Source organism: Thamnophis elegans, chromosome 16 (assembly GCF_009769535.1).
Source record: "Thamnophis elegans isolate rThaEle1 chromosome 16, rThaEle1.pri, whole genome shotgun sequence".
Taxonomy (NCBI): Eukaryota; Metazoa; Chordata; class Lepidosauria; order Squamata; family Colubridae; genus Thamnophis; species Thamnophis elegans.
In genome coordinates this window covers 17,716,773-17,737,047 of record NC_045556.1, presented here as the reverse complement: position 1 = coordinate 17,737,047, position 20,275 = coordinate 17,716,773, and the positions used below count along the sequence as shown (strand labels likewise).

The window sequence follows — 20,275 nt, the reverse complement described above, 5'->3', positions numbered from 1 at the left end:
TGGTGCTAGAAGACTTAAACACAATGGATCTGATTTTGCCCCTTCCAGATAGAACCACTAGGGAGGCGCCATTGAGTTTTGAGGGGCATTGATACACAAAACTCTTGTTTCTATTTGGAATTCTCCTACAATTAATGGCTTAGAACCAACAGATTGCCATAACCAAGTAGAACCATTGAAAGAGATGACTTCTACTGAAATTACCCATTGGGGTGCTTGCCAACCCATGTACCCTACTAATGCTCATCTAGGAGCCCCAAGTCCCATTTTCCTTACTCCAAAATGGCCCTTTGTGCCACCACTTCCTGTCTAGGGAGGAAGTCATTTTAATCCAAGGACATAAATGTAAGCCAGCCCTCTTCCAACAAAAGCAACCAATAATTTCTCTTTTGGCTTAGAAAGGGTGTATGAACCAGATGGAGTTAAGTTGCCCCCTCCACAGATGTGGAGTTGGCTGGAGATAGTAGTGATGGGGAGTCAGCTCCCATTAGATGGAGGCTCCCTTCTTTTTTCTTTTTTTTTTGGGTGGAAATGAAGGGGTGGGTCTATGGTACATCACCTGAGTTGTGGGGTAAATGTAGAGAGTGTCAATCAAAGGCAGAGCTCAGAGCTGGGAAGAAAGCTCTAGATGGCGGCTGTGCCTTGGAGAGCGCGCTGAGCCTCCTGCCTTTCCCCCCCTCTCCTCCGCCACTTTTGCGCAACTTTGTGTAACTTTTGGGCGTCCTCAAGGGGCTCCTGCGGCCCCTGGTCTCTTGTGGAGGCCGGTGCAAGGGGGACCGTGCGTTTTTCGGGCAGAAAAGGAGCTTTTGGGGGGACTCTTTTTCCCTCTCCCTTCGCCTGGTTAGAAAGAAACAGCCCAGGTCGTTGTTTTTCCCAGCTTGGAAGCCATGGCGTACCTCCATTTTTGTGCGCTCTCCTAATGAGCTTTTTCCTCCGGATCTTTTTTTTCCTCCTTTTTTTAAAATATTCCTTTACGGCTTTCAATGATCGCCGATGGCGATTAAACAATTGCGGGATCGTGTGGATTAATTTCGGATGTGTTATTTTGTAAAAGAAAGCGGATTTTTTTTCCTCCTGCGTTGCGTTTGGAACGTTCGGAAGCGAATGTTTTCCCACGACTAGAAACCGGGTCCGGGCTGGCGTTGGAGCCTGGCTCAGGTAGGTGGGCGATGATTATCCTTTTTAAGGGGGGATTTTGTCCCTTTTTCAATACTTAGGGGGTTTTTCCCCCCTTTTTCCCTTTCGACCGATTTTCAACGATCCTGAAATGACGCAATAAAATACCGAGAATACTTGCTTCCAGGGTGACTTCGGGAAAGTTTTGTAGGATGCTCCCCAGGGTTGTGTTTCCTTCGCGTTTTTTTAAATAAAAAGATAAAATATTTTTATTTGTTTTTTTTACCGTGCTGATGTCCCCCTTCTGTATTATTGTTCTAAGAAAGCTTCGCAGCGTCGGGACTTTTTGTTCTTGCTGTTGAAACCTCAAAGCCAAGTGGGAGCTTACCTTTCTTTCAACTTTTGACAGTAAATACCTGGGCACAGGACTTCAGCCCAAATCCAGCCATCCTTCTACCTTTCCCTTAATATTTTAAGAATTGAAAGATGTTGAGGAATACGGACAAAAGCCAAGGAGAGGAGGGTTCAGTCCACAGCCATGCATCGAGGTATGATCTCTCAACTTTTATTTTTTTTAAAATTATTCCGAGCAACTGTTAACCTTTTGACAGCTTTGACTTACCATCATTGATAATAGAAATAAATATATTTCAGGGCTTTTGATTCTTTTCTTATAAAATGACCTTGAGACTGCTGATATGCCACACCCTGGTCTTTTTTTTTTTTTTTTTTGATAACAATTTCTGAAACTTGTGGTGTGACTGAAAGGCCCCAAGCTCTACTTAAAAAGTAAAGCACCTTTACACAGATGGAACCCTGTATATTATGCAGTTTCAGCTGCTAAATTTTGCTTTTTGTGGGTTTTTGTGCTGTGAAAAATGACCTTGTTCCCACTGCTGCATTGCACCATTTTTATATACAAGGGATTTTTTTCTTTGAAGAATTTGTGGAGTTTAAACTTCAAGTTGAAGGCCTGATAGAAGCCTGATGGTATTTGTAAAACAGAAACTAGAGAAAGTTTTATGAATGAAAAAATGTTTATTTTAAAATAAAAAAAAGAATATGTGTGTTTGCTTGATCCTCCTTGCTTGTATATTCAGTTGGGCATAAGGAACTTTGATACTATTTTAGCATTTTAGGATATTTTGATACTGTGTTTCCAAGCTATCTCATTGATAGGGTTTGCTTCTATTTTACAAAAAGATGTTATCTTAAGTCACAATTTCTTGGAATCTTAGGTTCTGTGCATGTCTATTTTAAATGCATATTTTGATGCTGAATATATGTATGCTGATATTTATAAGGGAAATAGAAGGACATTTATTGTTATTGTTTTTGTTTCTATATTATATTGACCATACTTTGATAGAAACTAATAGTTACCTTAGGAGGATTCTAATATTTTTGCAATGTGTTTATTGATCTTTTCTTGGCTTGTTATTGGTATTCCTTTTCAGGTTTTGAATGTTTTTATAATTATAAAATGCACATGATACTTTATGAGCTCTTTTTCTCAATCCATTATATATATTACCATTTGAAATAATGCCTTTTGCCAGGAAAGCCTTTGATGTAACAAGTACAATGGAAGAGGGCACTTAAATTTTAAAATCTATATGGATTGAACCATGATTTTTGGATGCTGGAGAAGCTACTTTGATTCTCAGAAAAAGACAAAAAGAATTTGGTTTTTTTTTTTTATTGCACATTTTTCAAATCTTTGAAGCTCAACTCCAAAAGACAGTGGTAAAAGTCAAATTGCTGACGTTGTTAAAAAGTTGTTTTTGAAATTAGCATGCCAATATTCACATTAAAACAGCGTAATTCATTCTTTTTTTTTTTTTACACAAATTGAAGGAAGAAATTCAACACTGATGAGAACAGCTATCTATTGCAACAGGACTGAGTTGAATGAAAAGAGTTTAATTTAACCAGCCCTTTTACCTCCCCCCCCCCCTCTATTCTCTTGGGTATATTATTTGCATAACATCCACACTTGAAGTTTTGCTTTCTTGGTAATAAATGAGTACTACATCAAGCAAAATGTTAACACCCAACTGAATTAAAATAAGACACTCATTATATCAGCAGCACACAGTTCACATGAACTGTGAAAGCATAACTCACCCTTGTTTGAAAGTTTCTGTTGTAAACTTATTTTCTGAACTGCAACTACTCTACATACTGTGTAAAATGAACTTTTTTGTGGGGGAGAGTTAAAGGTATGTTTGTGCAGAAATTGTTTTAGCAAGACAGCCTGGAAGTTCTGTGTACATTGCATTTGAAACTTCCTGTCTGTAAGACTCTGGGCAGAGCAGCACCCAATCCATTTGTGACTTCATTTGTTTGAGATGGGTGTGAAGTTGGGTGGGGGCCAGATACACTTAAAAGATGGGTGTAACAAATGTAAATTTTAGAACTTTTCTTTACCACTCACTGTCAAAAAATACCATTCTAAGTGCCTTCCACTTCCTTATAAATACAAACATCCAAAGAATCCATTTTTCCTGGGAGTATTTAGATCAGGTGTGCTTTATTGAAGTAAACGTTCCATTAACCTCCCTGATTTCACAGCTTGCTGAGGTGAGCTTTGCATCCATGTTCATCTACAACAAGGGTGTCAAAACTTGTGGCCCGCGGGCCAGATGTGTCACGCGCTGGCCACGTCCACGCCCAGTTTAGCGAAAAGGAAAAAAGTTGTGATACATCACGTGATGGCAATGTGTCATCGTGCGCTTGACACCTCTTATCTACAACCTGGTATGTTACAAATGGTCAAAATTAACTGTTTTTTCTAATCCTGGAAGATTGTTTTAACTAACTGAGCATGACCAGCCTTTTCACTAAAGTTTAAATATGGCAGAAAGGTATTTTAGGTGTTGCAAGCGAAACATCTGAGATAGTTCACCAAGAATGTTTTTTTTTAAGTGCCATTACTTTTCTTCTAAAACAGAATTCATATTCAAGATGGAATGTACCAAGTCCTAAAAAAATGGATGCACAGCCTCCACTCAAAAGGAACTGTTTTTAGGATGCTTCATTAGAACCACAAAAACCACATTCGTACCATTAATGGATTGCATTTCTACATCACTTTCTAGCAGTGCTTTTTCTGAAGGGATTCACAGTGTAAAATGCACAATCAAAACATGGTAACATTGGAAGAGCAGAAAGGCAAGCCTGAATTAAAATTTCAAATTATTTATCCAGCCTGTGCAAGGGGCGCACCACCATGGGCTGAGCTTGTAAGCGTGCTGCGTCTTGGTGCGTTAATCAAAGTTCCTTTTAAAATGAAGATTTTTCACCTGCTCTGAAAAGTAAGGACAAGAATGCCCATATTTATTGTCATTGCAAAGTAAATAAGGAGCTTCTGCTAGAAATAAATAAACCTCAGATACTGAAAGTACTGGCCTCTCCATATTTCTGTAAAAGTTTGTGCTAGAAATTGTATCCAAGCATTCACCCCAGACTACATTCTCATTCTCTCCCCAAAATATTTGTTTTCAGCTCTAAGTCTGAATTCGGTATGGGGTTGTAGTTAGCATGACTGGCCTGGCTTATACCATAATAACCAGTGTTGGGTCAGATGCCTTGGACTGGACCAAGCATACCATGATAAGGACTCTTCCCTTTGGGTTATATGAAGGATAAGGTCGTCTGTTTTTTTCTGCTTCTCCAATGCCTTGAGACAATGCAGGGTCGAACCCTGACTGCTAAATGCATGTTCATCTCCCAGTTGAAGTCCTGGGGGTAGTCTCCTGCAAGCACTTTCCTCTGCCACCTTCACCTTCACGCAGCTTTGGCTCCCACTAAATCCTCAGCCAGTGGCAGCCATTTTATGAAGCAACGCTCTGCACAAAGGAGGATTATTTAAAGTGGGAGGCAAAGCCCAAGGCAGACAGAGGGAGGAGAGGGTGAGGTTTGGAGACTTGAGGATTGCTGACGTTCTACCTGATGCCAGCTGTTTCTCTCGGGCGGTGGAGAATGAGAATGGAGGGGAACGAAAAGAAGAAAGCATTTAGGCATTTTCACTGCAGGGCTGGATTGTCACAAAATGGCTGTTCCTTTGTGCCGCAGCGGCTGACAGACACATACTGCATTGCACTGTGTACTCTTTTTTTTTTAAAGGGGGGTGGGAAAAAAAAACCCAGCAGGAAGTTGGTGGAGAGTTCAAAGGCCATCTTGGGTTGGACGCGGGCTGTGGTTGGCTGCCGTCTCACATGCTAAGAGGCGGGTCCGGAGATGCTGCAGTCCTGCCTTCAGGATGACGTTGCCTCCCTTGCACCTCCCCTGCACATCCCTTCCAGCCTCCCTCCTCTTGGCTAGTGATGCTTTTTGGCTTGCTCAGGCAGCCAGAGAGAGAGAGAGAGATTGAGAGAACAAGCCGCTGCCAGCCCTGGGCTTGGAAGAGGGAAAGAAAGCAACTGAAGGATTAGCAATCTCTGCAAACTTATTTGTGCCTTCTTCTGTGGATGGGGGGGGGCATCTTGAAAGCTAGCCCCTGTCCTTGTCAGCTGCCAAATCATTAAACCGCGCTAAATTACAGAAGGATTGTGAAAGAACAATACAGAAAATGCCAGTACACTCGTGCAAAATCTGGAGAAAGCATGCCAACATGTTTATGAATAGTATTTATGCAATGAAGAAATGGATTAGAATATTTTGAAGACCCGGGTTTCGGAAATGCCCTTTTCTCTTGAGGCACGGATCATTTCCTGAAGGAATAATAGAAACGTTCACACGCACAAGGGGACACACACACACACAGAGACAGACACACTCAAGCAGGGAGACTTGAAGAAGTCTAAACTGGTTTAGTCCTCAAAAGCTTTAGCTGCAGTTCAGCCCATATATTTCTATGCATGATTTCATCCTGTGATATCTTGTTCCAACACTTTTAGTGTGGGTGACATCTCGCTGCTTCACAAGTCAACAAGGTTCATTCCCCTCCCCCCTCTTGCCCATTTAGGAGATTTAACCATAAAAAGGAGGGAGGAAAATGTCTCACCTTTTGGTATGTATGATTAGGGGAAAAGGGAGGAAGAAGGCAATATTCAATGAGTAAATCTTTAATCCTGGATTTCTGAAGGCTGAAAGAAGGAGAATAGATTCCATTCCCTATCATCTGGAGCCCCTGGATGGTTTTATGAGAGTTCAAATGAAACACAATTTATAGAGAGATTAACATTAAAAAGAACACTTTGCAGACAAGGCAGCTGACAAATTCTGCATTTTATTTTGGAAACTCATTGTTTTTATCTTACAGATATGCTTGGCACTTGCTATTTTAATTAATTTAATTGGCTCCAATCATGATGTACTTTCAAACAGCCTGGGTTTTGTTGCTTGACACACAGGGATTGTAGTACAGTATTTAGTATTGTCTTCTTGCTAATTCCAAAGTATTCTGCCAAATTAAATCTCGGTGCTCCTACAGAAATGTGGTGTTTCTGCAAAAAGCTGATGCTTTCAAGACAACAGATCTCTTCCTGTGTACATCTTAGCAAGAGAGTCTGCAGAAAAGATATTTCATTTAGCTAAGGGGAATAAGTTTTAGAATGCTGAAAAACTACTTTTATCTTATTTGCTCTTATGATTTCCCTATTGTTATCTTCACTAGGCTCAAATGTGATTTGTGGATTCTGCTTGCTTCTTCTGGAAGAGACCTATCTTTGCTAATCATAAGAGCAGGTCAACCCATGGATTTAATTTCCTAAAGAGGAAAAAAATAGTCTGCTCTAGCTAGCTTATATCACTAGAAGTTCATTTGTAAGCTCTTAAATTTTCAAGCCTGGTGTTGTTCCACAATCTTGTCACTTTGGTTGAAGTTGATAGAATCTGTAGTCCATCTTGCACAGAAAACCCTTAGAAGATGGGGAAATCTCTAAAGTGCAGATCTTTTTCCTTCATCTCAGTTTCACTTGCTTTGCATCTCTTTGAAACGTTTCTTTCATTAAAAATTGATTTTTCTAAAAGGGGTACATTTATTTTTTTGGAAATCGATTTTCAAAACTACGAAAAGCATCTATATTGCATAAGGTGGTTAGTGCCTTTCAGCTATTTTGGATGAAGAGTTGAAATGAAACAATTTATAGAGATATGACATCAAAAAGTAGAACATTTTGCACACAAGACAGCTGACAAATTCTGCATTTTATCTTGGAAGCTCATTGTTTTGATCTCAAGAGATATGTTTGACACTTGCTCTTTTAATTAATATTTTCATTAATTTAAAAACCAACAATTTTCATCTCGCCTGAAACGCATTGTACGGGCTGTGATGGATGGAAACGGTAGGATTTATGGCTATGCTGAAACTCTTACAAAAAGAATTCAAAGGAAACGAAAATCCTGGTGCATTTTAATACCATCTTGATTTGGTTTCAAGTGACACTGTTCCTTTTCAACCTTTTAAATGTTACTTTGTGTATTTCTTTGTGCTTTAGTTATTTGTTTTAGTGCTGTTTGAAGAAAAGTCTTCCAGAAATTAGCATCCCTCATGAATAACCACAGGGAGAAAAAATATGGTTGAAAAAAAAACAAATATAAAATAGATTCAAAATAACTTAGTTCTTCTGAAATTGAAATAATCCCCCAATATCCCTCCTATGTTTTGAGAAGTTGAATTGAGGTCCCAGTCTATGGGGTTTCTGGGAGATCTTAGTCATGGGATGGGATATTCCTGGTGTCATTCATCCTCATCACACCTCAAACGCAGGCTGCTTAATATTTTTTTGAAACCAGGGTGCAATGCATGAAGTTGGGTTTGATACTTAAATGATGGTGCAGGATTGGAAGTAGAAGCTTTGGTGTATTTGCATAGCTTCCACTGATTATACAGTTTGAAATATAATATGTATAATGGTCTTCTAAGATAGTTTTACTTTTGATTAATGAGCGCGATATCTACACCCTCTTCCCAAAGCTAAGGGATCCAGTTCACACATTGTGCTAAGTCATGGAATGAAGTCATTAAACCATAACTGGTTGGTCTTCCACAACTTCCCACAATTGGTTGGATTGCCATCCCAGATGAAGCCAAACAGGGCGTCCCTATGACAATGATGGATATGGTGTGTTACAAGAAACCAGCTGCTCTGTGGGTGGGTCGAGCTAAATTTGATGGAGGCTTTTACGGAATAAGCTCCTAGTTGACACCCCCTCCCTCCTTTGTGGGGAACTTCCAGAGATGTCAGTGCTTAGAAGAATAAGATAATCATTTTGATACTGAGCTCTAAGGAAGTGAGGAAAGCTCTTTTAAATGGCTTTGTATTGCTGGTTTTGACCGTAATAAAGATTTATACTTTAAATGGCTTTTTCCCACAGATGCGGCTTACCAAAACTTTTTGAGTTTGTGCTGCATCCATGTGCCACAGCCTGAGGTCTTGTTGCTACAAAGCCACAGATGTGGGTCTAGGCAGAGGTCAGGTTGGTGTCTAGGCATAGATATCTCCTGTGAGCAGCAGTCAAAAGGGGAACCCCACATCCGCGTGTTTTAGGGGACTTCCCAAGACCGTTTTGGAGTTGGTAGATACAATTTGTTATGTAGTTGGTTTAGTGCCAAGAGTTTCCTCAGATTCTGCAGGAAGAAGAAGGAAGCAAGCAAGCTATTTTGCTTCCTCACGCGTCTGTGAAGCGTGGTTTGGCCTTGTGCCTGGCAAACCTGGGATAAATTAATCAGCTTTTTTTTTTAAGTACAGGTAGTCCTCAACTTACAACAATTCATTTAGTGACCATTCAAAGTTACAAAAGCACTGAAAAAATGACTTATGACCACTTTTCACATTTCTGACTATTGCAGCATCCCCATGGTCATGCAAATTCGAATGCTTGGCAACCGACTCATGTTTAAGATGGTTGCTGAGATCACGTGATTCTCCTTTTGTGATCTTCTGACAAGCAAAGTCAATGGGGAAGTCAGATTCACTTAACAACCGTGTAACTAATTTAACAATTGAACTATTGCAGCGATTCACTTAATAAATGTGGCAAGAAAAGTCATAAACGGGGGCAAAGCTCACACATTTCTCACATAGCAACATAGATTTCTTTTCAAGGAGAAATTTAAAGAAGACCCTTAGTGACAAAAATGGATGTGTAGATGAGCCACATTCTTCTTGTTTATCGTTTGTACCGGAGTTAAATAGACAGCTAGCTTTTATGTCTCTGGTTGTTTCATACAGCCCACTAATCCATAGTTAAACTACAATTCATTGAATAAGTCTAATTGTTCAAATTGTCAAACACTTTGAACCCTAAGCTAAACAATGTTTACTTGGACAATATGAAGAACTGGATGGCATCCAAATTGAATAAAATAACTTCAATGAATAGTCTCAAATATGCCAGCGTATTGTGTGAATTCTTCCTGTCTCTTATCCTTAGGTATAATTCCATATATCAGGGGTGTCAAACTCAATTTCGTTGAAGGCCACATCAGGTTGTATTTGACCTCAGAGGCAGGTGGTGGTGGAGTGTGGTCGGGGTGGGCATTGCCATTGACACAAGCTCAAGATGCATTCCCCCCTCCCTTTGCATTCAAAACAGTTATTCCAGACAAAAGGAGATTTATTTTCTGGCACAAATAGTCTCAATTCCATAATGTACAGATTAAAGACACGTAGAGTCCGCAGCTGCTGTGGGGGTTTGACTCTTGTGTATAAAAGCAAAGCATAAATGAACTGACAATTTCTCCAGAATGTCTCTTAAAAACTATCCAACAGTCAATCAATCTTTGTTACTACCTCTGACACAGCCCTAGAGAAGGTCTCAGTATTAGTAATAATTTACAAAATTTATCACAACAATAAAAAAAAATTACAATTAAATCCACCATGGGTAAAAGATTAAGATAAAAGATGACAAAACTCAGTGGTATGAGGGGGCTCACTCTCTCTCATCAAAGACCTGGATGAAGAGCCAGATGTTTTTGGCTCTTCTAAACAACAGCCATTCAGATCTTGGAGGGTACCTAGTTTTGGTTGGCAGATGCTGCTAAAAAGAAGGTGAAGAAGGTGGTGCCTCCTGCAACACTCTGCCAGCCAAAATGAGCCCCTCTCTTCCCGGCTCATTTTCAGCTGGCAGAGTGCTGCAGGAGCCCAAAAACAGGTCGTGCAGGGTCCCGCACAGCCCCCATATGGCCTGTTTTGGCTGGCAGAGGCACCATGGGCCAGTTCTTTGATATTTCCAGGCCAGCCCCATGGGCCAAATCTTAGCAGCCTACAGACCACATCCTGCCCGCGGATCTTGAGTTTGATACCCTGGCCATATATGATCTGAAAGAAAACATGAGCAGCTCGTCTTTCTTGAAGCTTGATGCTGCCAAGGGACAGAATTCTCTAAGGACTCAAATCTGCCTTCATTAGAAAATGTTTTAAGTGGGTTCAGCTAGCCCAACCTTCAGCTCCTAATTTTCCTTTACCAATTAGTTCTGTTCAGTGGTGGGTTTCAAATTTTTTTAGAACCTCTTCTGTAAGTGTGGTCTGCTTTGTGGGAGTGGCTTGCTGGCCATGTGACCAGGTAGGAGTGGCTTGCCAGCCATGTGACTGAGTGGGAGAGGTTTGGCAGTCATGTGACGGGGTGGGCGTGGCCAACTTGTAAAATGTGGTGAAACTCACTTAACAACGCTCTTGCTTAGCAACCAAAATGTTGGCTCAGAAACTCTGGCATTTGAAGCACGCAAGTCTTAAAGCTGTCAAGTTACAAGACCTTTGCACCCCTAACCCTTTAGAAAAAAACCCCAGGGGTGTTCAAACTTGACAGCTTTAAAACTTGTGGACTTCAACTCCCAGGATTCCTCCTCCAATCATGTTGGCTCAGGAACTCTGGCATTGAAGTGTGCAAGTCTTAAAGCTGTCAAGTTACAAGACCCTTCACCCCTAACCCTTTAGAAAAAAAACCCAGGGGTGTTCAAACTTGACAGCTTCAAAACTTGTGGACTTCAACTCCCAGAATTCCTCTTCTCGCTCTTCATCTTGATGATGTGCGGACGGGCAGGGAGCGGGAGCTGGAACCGGTTCTAAACGGCACTGTAGATTTGTGGAACCTCTTCTATAAAACTGGCAGGAACCCACTCCTAGTTCTGCTGCTTTGTTCTGTTCTGCCTTGAATTAGCGCAGAAAATCTTTTAAAACTAAAGAATGTGCAGTGTCTTGATTACTAACAGATTAACAGAGTTGGAAGGGACCTTGTAGGTCATCTAGTCCAACCCCCCCCCCCCTGCTCAAGCAGGAGACCCTACACCGTTTCTGACAGATGGCAGGCCAGTCTCTTCTTGAAAGCTTCTGGTGATGAAGCTCCCACAATTTCTGAAGGCAACTTTTGTTCCATGGTTTGATTGCTCTCACTGTCAGAAAGTTTCTCCTTATTTCCAGGTTGAATTCCTCCTTGGTCAGTTTCCATCCATTGTTCCTTGACTGGCCTTTGGGTGCCTTGGAAAATAGCTTGACCCCCCCCTCCTCTCTAGGGCAGCCCCTCAAATATTGGAAGACTGCTATCATGTCTCCTCTGGTCCTTCTCTTCACTAGACTAGCCAGGCCCAGTTCCTGTAACCGTTCATCATTATATTTTAGGCTCCAGTCCCCTAATCATCCTGGTTGCTCTTCTTTGCTCTCTTTCTAGAGTTTCCACATCTTTTTTACAGTGTTGTGACCAAAACTGGATGCAGTTCTCTAGCTGTGGTCTTACTAGGGATTTAAAGATTAGTAGAAGCGAGGCCTATAAACAGGGTGGATTAGATTTAAAGCAAATCGATTTAAATTACAATTTAAAATCACTAGTAAAAAGTCTTGATTTAAATCAACTCAATTTAAATCGTAATTTTTGAAAAGCAACTGTCATCTCTGTCCCACAGCGGCTCCTCCTCTGACCCGCCGTTGACTCATTGAACAGTCCCAATATGGCAGAATATACAGCCTCATGCTACATAGCTAAACTCCATTTCATGCTGAATAAGCTAAATTATGAATGTATCTTAAACAGAAAACTAGATAGATTTTGACTCCAAAGGCATTTTATTAAAATACATTTAGCAAAAATTTAAAGAAATCCGATTTAAATTTAAACAATTTTTTTTAAAAATATTATTATTATTATTATTTTTAAATCATCAATTTTTATCCACCCTGCCTACAAGCTTGTCCCCACTTCAGGGCTACAAGATCTGAAGAACCAGCTTGGATAATGCTAGAATTGTACTGTGTTAACATAAGGGAAAAAACCTTGGGAGTTTTTACCTCAGACTAAAAGGCCACAAAACCTGGGCCATTTCCCCGCTTCCCTAATCAGAAACAACAGCAAAAGCAAATGCTAAAGTCATTTTTGCCTTTGGAAGTTGTAAGTGCTTCACCACTTTGGGTTTTTAAGGATAGATTTAGACAGCCACTTGTCTGAAATGCTATAGGGTCTCCTGCTTGAGCAGGGGGTTGGACTAGATGGCCTCCCAGGTCCCTTCCAGCTCTTTTCTGACACCACATAAAATATCTAGAGGCAGGACAGGTAAACTTTATTCAGTTCAATTTAGTTATAATTAACACTCTTCCCCCTTTCTCAAGAAAGCTTAAAGGCTGGCTGTTTTGTTTTCGTTTTTGCTTTGCTTTGTTTTTGTTGTTGTGTTCATTCAAATAGAGCCTTTTCCTTTTTTCCCCAGAAAAGAAAGGTTAAACCTTCGCACTGTTTGGGCAACCCTTTTGTTTTTAAGCCCCAGCATTTTCTAAACTACTTCTACCTCAGGGTGCTTTTAGCAATGGCTTTATTTTCTCTGTTTGGAATTGCTCAAGAGGGAGCAATGCAGGGAGTGCCGTAAAATGGTGGCTTTATTTGCAGATCATGTTTTCAAAATGGATTCCGACTGCATGCCCAAAGCTTGCTCTTTCCTGCTTTCTTGCTGCCCTCTGCCAGTTTCCTAAAGAAATGCATTTTAATTTCACTCCGTTGCTTTTTCCATGTTTTGCTTTTCACACCTTTTAAAGTAAAATAAAGGCTCTAATGGCCTGCAGGACATACCAAATGATTGTGTCATGTGCTCGGCTCAGAGACCTGCTTCTGGAATTACTGCCTTTTTGCCACAAGATAAAACCTGGCAGAGTTTCTTTCTTTTTTAATTCTTCGGTCCAGTTCCTACCTCTGAATTAATTGACTCATCCAAGGTTTTTTTTTTCCCCTTTTTGAAGGGATTTTACAAGATTCTTTTCTTGATGAAATCTACTTAAGGCAAGAGAAAAACTGCTGCTTTTAATAGTTGTAAGAAACAGCCTGGCCTAATCCATGCCTATACATTGGTATTAGTGTTGATTTATCTCCAGCGGCTTAGCCTTTGAGCTTTTATTGCTATTGTTTTGTATCGAGTAACATTTAGACCAGGCTGTTTTATAACACACTTTGAAAGTGGTTTTAAAATTAGTGGAAGGAGCATCGGCCTCTGTGCTATGTGGTTGACCTTGTTAGCTGAAAATGCAAATGATCAGTCAGCTCTAGTAATGAATGGCAAGGAGCCCTGTGAGGGGAAAATGGACTAAAATTGAATAAAACCAGACTAATGTGAAACGGTCCAGCAACCAGCCTTAGAATTGACAATGAAATGATGCACATCATCTGAGGTGGAGTGGCAAGGACAATTGCTAGGGCTGATTGCTTGGGATGGTCCTTTTCCATAAACCCTGCAATCTTATGGGCTTTTCGTCGCAGAAACTGCAGGATCTTCTCACAACACATGAAACCCAGCTTCACAAAACTTAGTTGCTGTATTCACATGACTTGTAAGTGTCCAAAGGAATAAATCATATAATAGTAACGTGATTTGGTTTATGTAACAGACGTAAGACAATATTGCTGGATTTCTAGGACTTTTTATGGACCCGGTTTCTGTCTTATACACTGAGATGACTCTGGAAGGTAGACCTTTCAGGAACCTGGCCTCTTCCTACAAAACCTTATGATCACAGAGATCCTGGAATATCAAAAACTCTGATTTCTCCTTCCCTAGACTCTGTGATTATTAGACTTGACCAGAGCAAGTTCCTCCAGAAAAATCAACTGCTTATATCATAATTCATCCAAGAAGTGAATATATGGGTGTGTTTCTGGAGATCTGTGTGTTAACATGTAGTGTAAACCTAGCACCATGATGGCGAACCTATGGCACGCATGCTGGAAGTAGCACACAGTCATATTTCCAAGCACACCAGCCATTGTCCATTGGTCTTCATGGACATGGGAGCACCAGAAACCAGAAGAGCAGTTCCCCGGCACATATTTGCACGCTGGGAAGCTAAGCTTCCTGTTTCTGGCACACACATGCGTACTGGCCAGCTGATCTTTGTGTGCACATGTGCGCCAGAAACCAGAAACTCAGCTTCCCAGTGCGCACAGGCACACTGGTTTCTGGCACATGCTCACATTTCAGCACTCAATGCCGAAAGGTTTCGCCAACACTGACCTAGCACATTTGAAACCTCTAAAATGGCTCAGCCTATCGGTAGGTGAGCTTTCCAAACCTGAGTGTCCTCTTCTTTCTCAATCCCAAAAAAGAGATAAGCTATAACTTTCAGGTCAGTTAACTGCCTCTGAATTGGGGAAAGCTTGAAGCAGATCCCACAAAAATATGGATGCCAGTAAATCACTTCGAGTCGCCCTATGCAAGAGGTGGCAATATAATTTTTTTACATAAATAAAGTAAATAAATAATAAATTTCATGATGGAAGTATGAGGACCAAGATAATGAAGTCCATTTAATTGTGAAGAAATATTGCTAGAAGAAAATAATTAGACCATACCATATTTTGTGGGAGCTCAAAAGATAACCTGCTATAGTCTTTAAGAAGATGTTGGATAGCCGTCTGTCTGAGTATAGGGTTTCCTGCCTAGGCTGGGTGTTGGACTAGAAGACCTCCAAGGTCCCTTCCAACTCTGCTATTGTATTGTATTGTATTGTATATCCTTGAGGGTAAACAAAATCTCGCTGTTTTTCTCCACAGTCACTCGGCGTCTGAAGAGGGCTCGGGTTCCGACTCGGGGAGCCAGTCAGACAGCGAGCAAGGCAGTGAACATGGAAGTGAATCCAACAGCAGTTCTGAGTCTTCGGGAAGTCAATCCGAATCAGAGAGTGGATCCACAGCATCCAAATCTCGGCAGACCCCTCTGGAAGCTAAGGAGAAACCAGCATCCAAGAAAGAAAGGCTAGCTGATGTCAAAAAAGTACGGCCTTGCCTTGCTAAAAGTGGGAATAACTTGAGAAATTGGGAAAGTTGAGTGGTGAAAGGAGTGATAACTTTGCTTGATTGGGACTTGTGTGTCTTCGGAGGATAATGTTTTGAATGTTGGTTTAAAACATTATGACTTCTATCCCAATGCCTCAAGAAAGATCTCATTTAGGAGAAGAGCAGGCAGAGCTGGGGGATGGAGTTAAGCATGTCATCAGCTTAGAATCATTACATTCCCACGAACAGTCCAAGTTCAACCTCTCCTGAATTCCATTTAGTGTTGAACTTGAGTTGTCTAGATCCTTGTGTAGAGGCTTGAATAAATCTTCTGTGCTGCAACTTAACAGATGGTCCAACATCCAATTTGTTCAGTCAAGTAGCCCAACCTACATCACTGGAGACCTCCAGGAATGGATGATTTTCTTCTGAGTGCCCTTCGTGTCCCTTAATAAAATACAAACACCAGCTTGATTTATTTTGCAGATGTGGGAAGAGTATCCCGATGTTTACGGGGTGAGACGATCCAACCGTAGCAGACAGGAGCCTTCGCGTTTCACTATAAATGATGAGGTAAGGGGAGAGGAAACCCATAAAGAGCAGAAGCCATCCTTGGAATGAAGGAGCCCAGTTGTTATTCAGTGGTTGGATTTCGCAGTCCTGAAGCCCTGTTCCTGCAACTGAAGCCAGGTCAAAAGATCCAGGGGCCCATCGGACCTTTTATGTGTCCAAATGAGAAATGATATTATCCTCATTGAAGTCTTGGACAATCAATCCATGGCAAGAAACAAGGAGATGTTGCAGGAACAGCCCTGCTTTGAGGCTCTAGAAAGATGGCATGATTAAAAAGCATGCATGATAAAAATGTATATATATTGTGTTGTTCCTTTGTGTTAAACCTTTTGCCTCCTTTTTTATATTATAGATGTAATCCTCTCTTCAAAAATCCATGCATGAGATGAATTCAGATGGTTAATTTTATTTTTTTCATCTGATGGCTGAGACATCAAAACCCATTTCTTTTCTTCACTTCCATCCAAAATCGTATTATGGGCAGTGTGGTTATGGAACTGGCCACCTTTTCTTTGCTGCTTTTGTGAGTGACCGATTCTGCCACATTTCTTCTTTTTCTTTTCTCCTTTTTTCTGTTTGTATGCATATTTCCCACCTTGGCCGATGTCCAAAGTGAGTAAGCAAGTTTTCCCTTCTGTTTTTTACAGACGGAGAAAATGAGGCTCAGGAAAGTTCAGAATCAGACTGAAAATGTCAAAGTTGGAAGTCCAAAGGTAGGCACCTAAATTTATATTCGAGCACCTGCAAAAATAAGCGGCACCCTCTCCTCCCGTTAAGGAGTCCTCTAAAAATGGGTCCATTTATGCTTGGGTGCCTATATATGGATTTAGGTGCCTAGCAGAAGGCACCCAGATTTGAACATTTTGCATCAGAAATAATTATTCTCTTGGCCCTTCCTGTCTTGTCTTCGAATTCAACTTTCTTCAGTCAGGTTGGATTCACCGCAATGGGAAAAATTGCAGAACAGGAATCTTCAGAGGTTTTTAAATCCTCGTCGTCATTATTATAATTATTACTATTCTTTTTCCCTTTGGGGGCCGGTGCACTTAAGGGCAGGTGAGGTTTTTCTAATAAATACTTCTGCATCCCAGGCCTGGGTTTGTGCCACTGTATGGATACTGAAGCAATAGAGGGAAAGGTCTTGTGAAGTTATCTGAGATAATACAGAAGCAGAGACTTGTCTGAGTTTAGTGACTGGATTTTCCGGCAGAGAAAGATTTAAAACTGATTTGTAGGACAGCCTTTAATCTGCCTTTTTATTCTCAAAGCAACTTGGCATAAGGGATGTGTTGGCCAGGTCTGCCTTCCATTCTCTCCCCAGTTCTTCCCTTCTCTCCTATGATCCTCTGTGAGCTTCCATCTTGGACAGTGGTTTTGTCCATGTCTCCTTCCTCTTCCAATCTTCTCAGCTGGTGGGGCTGATATGGGAGATGGAAAAGAACAAGCGGAGCCAACTTTGTCCTCCATGTCTACTACTTGTTCAGAACTCCATCTTGGCTACGCTGTCCATATTCTTTCCTCCTCCAACTCAGAAGTCCTCTGAAAGCTCAGATCCAAGGGGCCATGAATTATTTTGTCATTAAACAGCAGGGTTTTGTTTTCCTTTTTCCAAGTTCTACAAATGCCAATCTCAATGGGCCTCTTTTCTCTGTCATAATGGCCCACATGCACACCCACTAAGGGCTCGGGTAAGTCCAATTTTTTTATTTTACATTATTATGTGGTTTTTGCAAACATTGAATTTGCTGTCTGCTAGATGTTTCTGTCAGCAATGCAACAGGCATTGGCTTTATTTGTACCTTATGCAAAAGAAAAATATGTGCATGATTCAGCAAACATTGCAATATCACACAATAATGTAAAAATAAAAAAAATAGAATGCTTCTTTTCCCCCTGAAAAGAAAAAGATGGATTATTCTGGTGGCAAAAGGAACAATGCACAACCTTCACTTCAGCAGTGTGCTTCAATTAATGGGATCTTGCTTATGCAAAATTGTAGTCTGTAGATGCTGCTTTTGTTATTTAAGGAATCTAATGGGAATGCTTCTAGGAATTCCTTAACAATTTCTTATTTAATGGTAGACTACTTTTGCCTGGGTAATATTTTTCCATTGGGTGTATGTATTTTCAAAAATGCATAGCTGCAGCATCTCACACGTGCATCCTAGGAAAAAAGAGGAGGTCCCTTAACTTCCCTCCAGATGAGTTCCCAAAATTACTCCTCTCTATTGACTTTTCCACTTTACGATTCCACCTGGCAAAGAAGCTCCTGCTAGCTTATCTGATGTGACTTTGAGAAAAAAATTCTGGCAGGATTGTGCAAAAAAGCGCTACATAAATTTGAAAAACTATCTAAAGTACATCTCTATTTTGCTGTGACGAGGTTAGGAGTTCAAGAAGATCATTTCCTCAACTTCACTGTGGACAATGTGATGTTAAAGGGGCAAAGAAGTCAAGAGTCCCTCCCAACATCTTAAACCACAGTTTAGGACTGAACTCTTGGTTGAGGCTTGTCTTTGGATTGTTGGCTTATGCTGGTGAGAATGTTTGGTTAAGCAAAGCCTGGAAAAGATAGTCTTGAAGGACTTCAGAAAATTTCATCGTGCACTAAAAGCTGCCATGGTCCTCCCAGTTTCTCCCACTACCTGTGCTCACACAATATCTATAATCTGGTTTGTGTGTTTGTGCAATAATGCAGGGTAGGAAGCTGTGCTGGGGAACCAGACAATATCAAAGAGTGAGATTTGAAGTAGGATCCATCACAAGCGCTTTACCTTCTGCTCCTATGTTTGAGTAGCTTCAGGGTTCTTGCTTATTGCCCACTGCTTCAAAGGGACATACATAATTCTCTATCCAGGAACAAGGTTACAGCTTCCCAGTTGGAGAAGACATATGCAAGCTTCTGGAGAACTTCATTTTGATGGGATTTCTCCAGTAAGGGACACACGAACCTGAACTTGCAGTAAAAAAAAAATACAGAAAGAACCCAACCAGACCAAGAAAACTGGATTCACTCTTTGGATGCTTTCTTTGATGGAGGAAAGTGTGCAGAAGATGACCTATGATGAAGGAAGGTTTGGGGGCAAATTCCTCTGTCCTGGAAAAGCATGATGTACAAATCTTATCCTTTTGAGTTTCACATAACCCAATTTCTTTCTTGTTATGGATTTGCATTTCCCCCAAGCAGATAAATAACAAACCACATTATGGCTAGCTTGGTGTATGAGTGCCTCGGACTGTGTTTGTCTGCCGCTGAAAAGCAAGAGATGATGATGGCCAGGACGACAGAAGGAGGTCCCCTTCAAAGCTTGGGGGCACCGGAGAGGCAAAGCTTTTGTATAGCTACAAAGGGGATATCGTCACCTCCCATAATTCCATGCCAGCATATGGCTCCTCTAATGAGGCTCTCATCTGGATCTCATGGAGAATGCAACATCTGGTTCTGGTGGAAGATGGACCAGTGCAGTGGCTTTGTGACAGATGGGAGTCAGTATACAACTTGTAATTTGGGGAAGGATCAGAAGAAGAAATAGACTTGTTCTATTTGGTGCAGGGTGCTTGAGTGAGCACTCCAGATATGAAGAGCCAATTACTTTTTATGTATTTGGATGCATGTTAACAATTGGGGATTGTTTTCAAAATTTTCAAGGGACACACTTTAACCTTTAAAGTTTCATAAAGATCCTGGAAAGAGACAGATGTACCCAGCTGTTGACTGCAAAGATCATCTTATTCTCTTTACCTGTTTCTAATATATTTGGATTCCTGCATCAAACCAAAGACAAATTCCTTGTATGTCCAATCACACTTGGCCAATAAGTAATTCTATTCTATTCTATTCATAACAGCTCATTTTCTCAATTCTCTTGTCACCTATAATCTAAATAACATTGCCCTGTTCTCACAGGGAAAGAAAACTGAAGAAACAACTCATGATTCAATTTCTAAGTCAGTCTCAAGCAGATTTTTGTGGTGGGGGGTTTTGTTCAGCACCAGTACACTATCTTTGGAGTTCCCTTTATCCTGTTACCTGTGAGAACTTCACGCAAATGTCATGCAAATCCCACTCTTGACATTCTGGCCTCTGAGCACCCATTTTGTGCTGAACAAGCTACCCATCAATAGATCAATTTATTCCTTTGAGACAAAGTTATCCAGATTTGTGGGCATTTAGCTGCTGTGTTTAGTTTCTCTTTTTCTTTACTATCGAGTGAACAGATTGATGTGTTAGTAGTTTAATTGCTTAAGAAGGTTTAACAAATATATGTAAGCATAAGAGTAATTTTGTATAAAAAGTAGGAGATGTATTTTAAGGGCTTACCTTCCCTTTCTCCTCCTCTTTTTCTTTTTTTCTTTTTTGCATATATTAATTACCTGTCTCGGGTAATTA

General features: G+C 40.7%; 1 protein-coding gene across 8 annotated transcripts in view; it reads left to right on the top strand.

The window, feature by feature from the left end:
* Nucleotides 1–472: 472 nt before the first annotated feature.
* The window catches only part of LOC116519180 (chromodomain-helicase-DNA-binding protein 2-like), a 76,246-nt gene continuing 56,443 nt past the window's right edge, over nt 473–20,275 (top strand). For 5 of the 8 annotated variants that reach the window (XR_004256634.1, XR_004256633.1, XR_004256631.1 and 2 more), the window contains exons 1-4: nt 473–1,158; nt 1,526–1,664; nt 15,091–15,310; nt 15,799–15,885. Coding sequence is in view for 4 of the 8 variants with exons in the window: in XM_032232929.1 (XP_032088820.1) it covers nt 1,603–1,664; nt 15,091–15,310; nt 15,799–15,885 (369 nt within the window). In the remaining 4 variants the exon portion in view is untranslated. Of the gene's footprint in view, nt 1,159–1,525; nt 1,665–15,090; nt 15,311–15,798; nt 15,886–16,237; nt 16,409–16,532; nt 16,599–20,275 lie in introns of those variants that run through there. The other 3 variants (XM_032232928.1, XM_032232927.1, XM_032232930.1) reach the window with 2 other exon arrangements.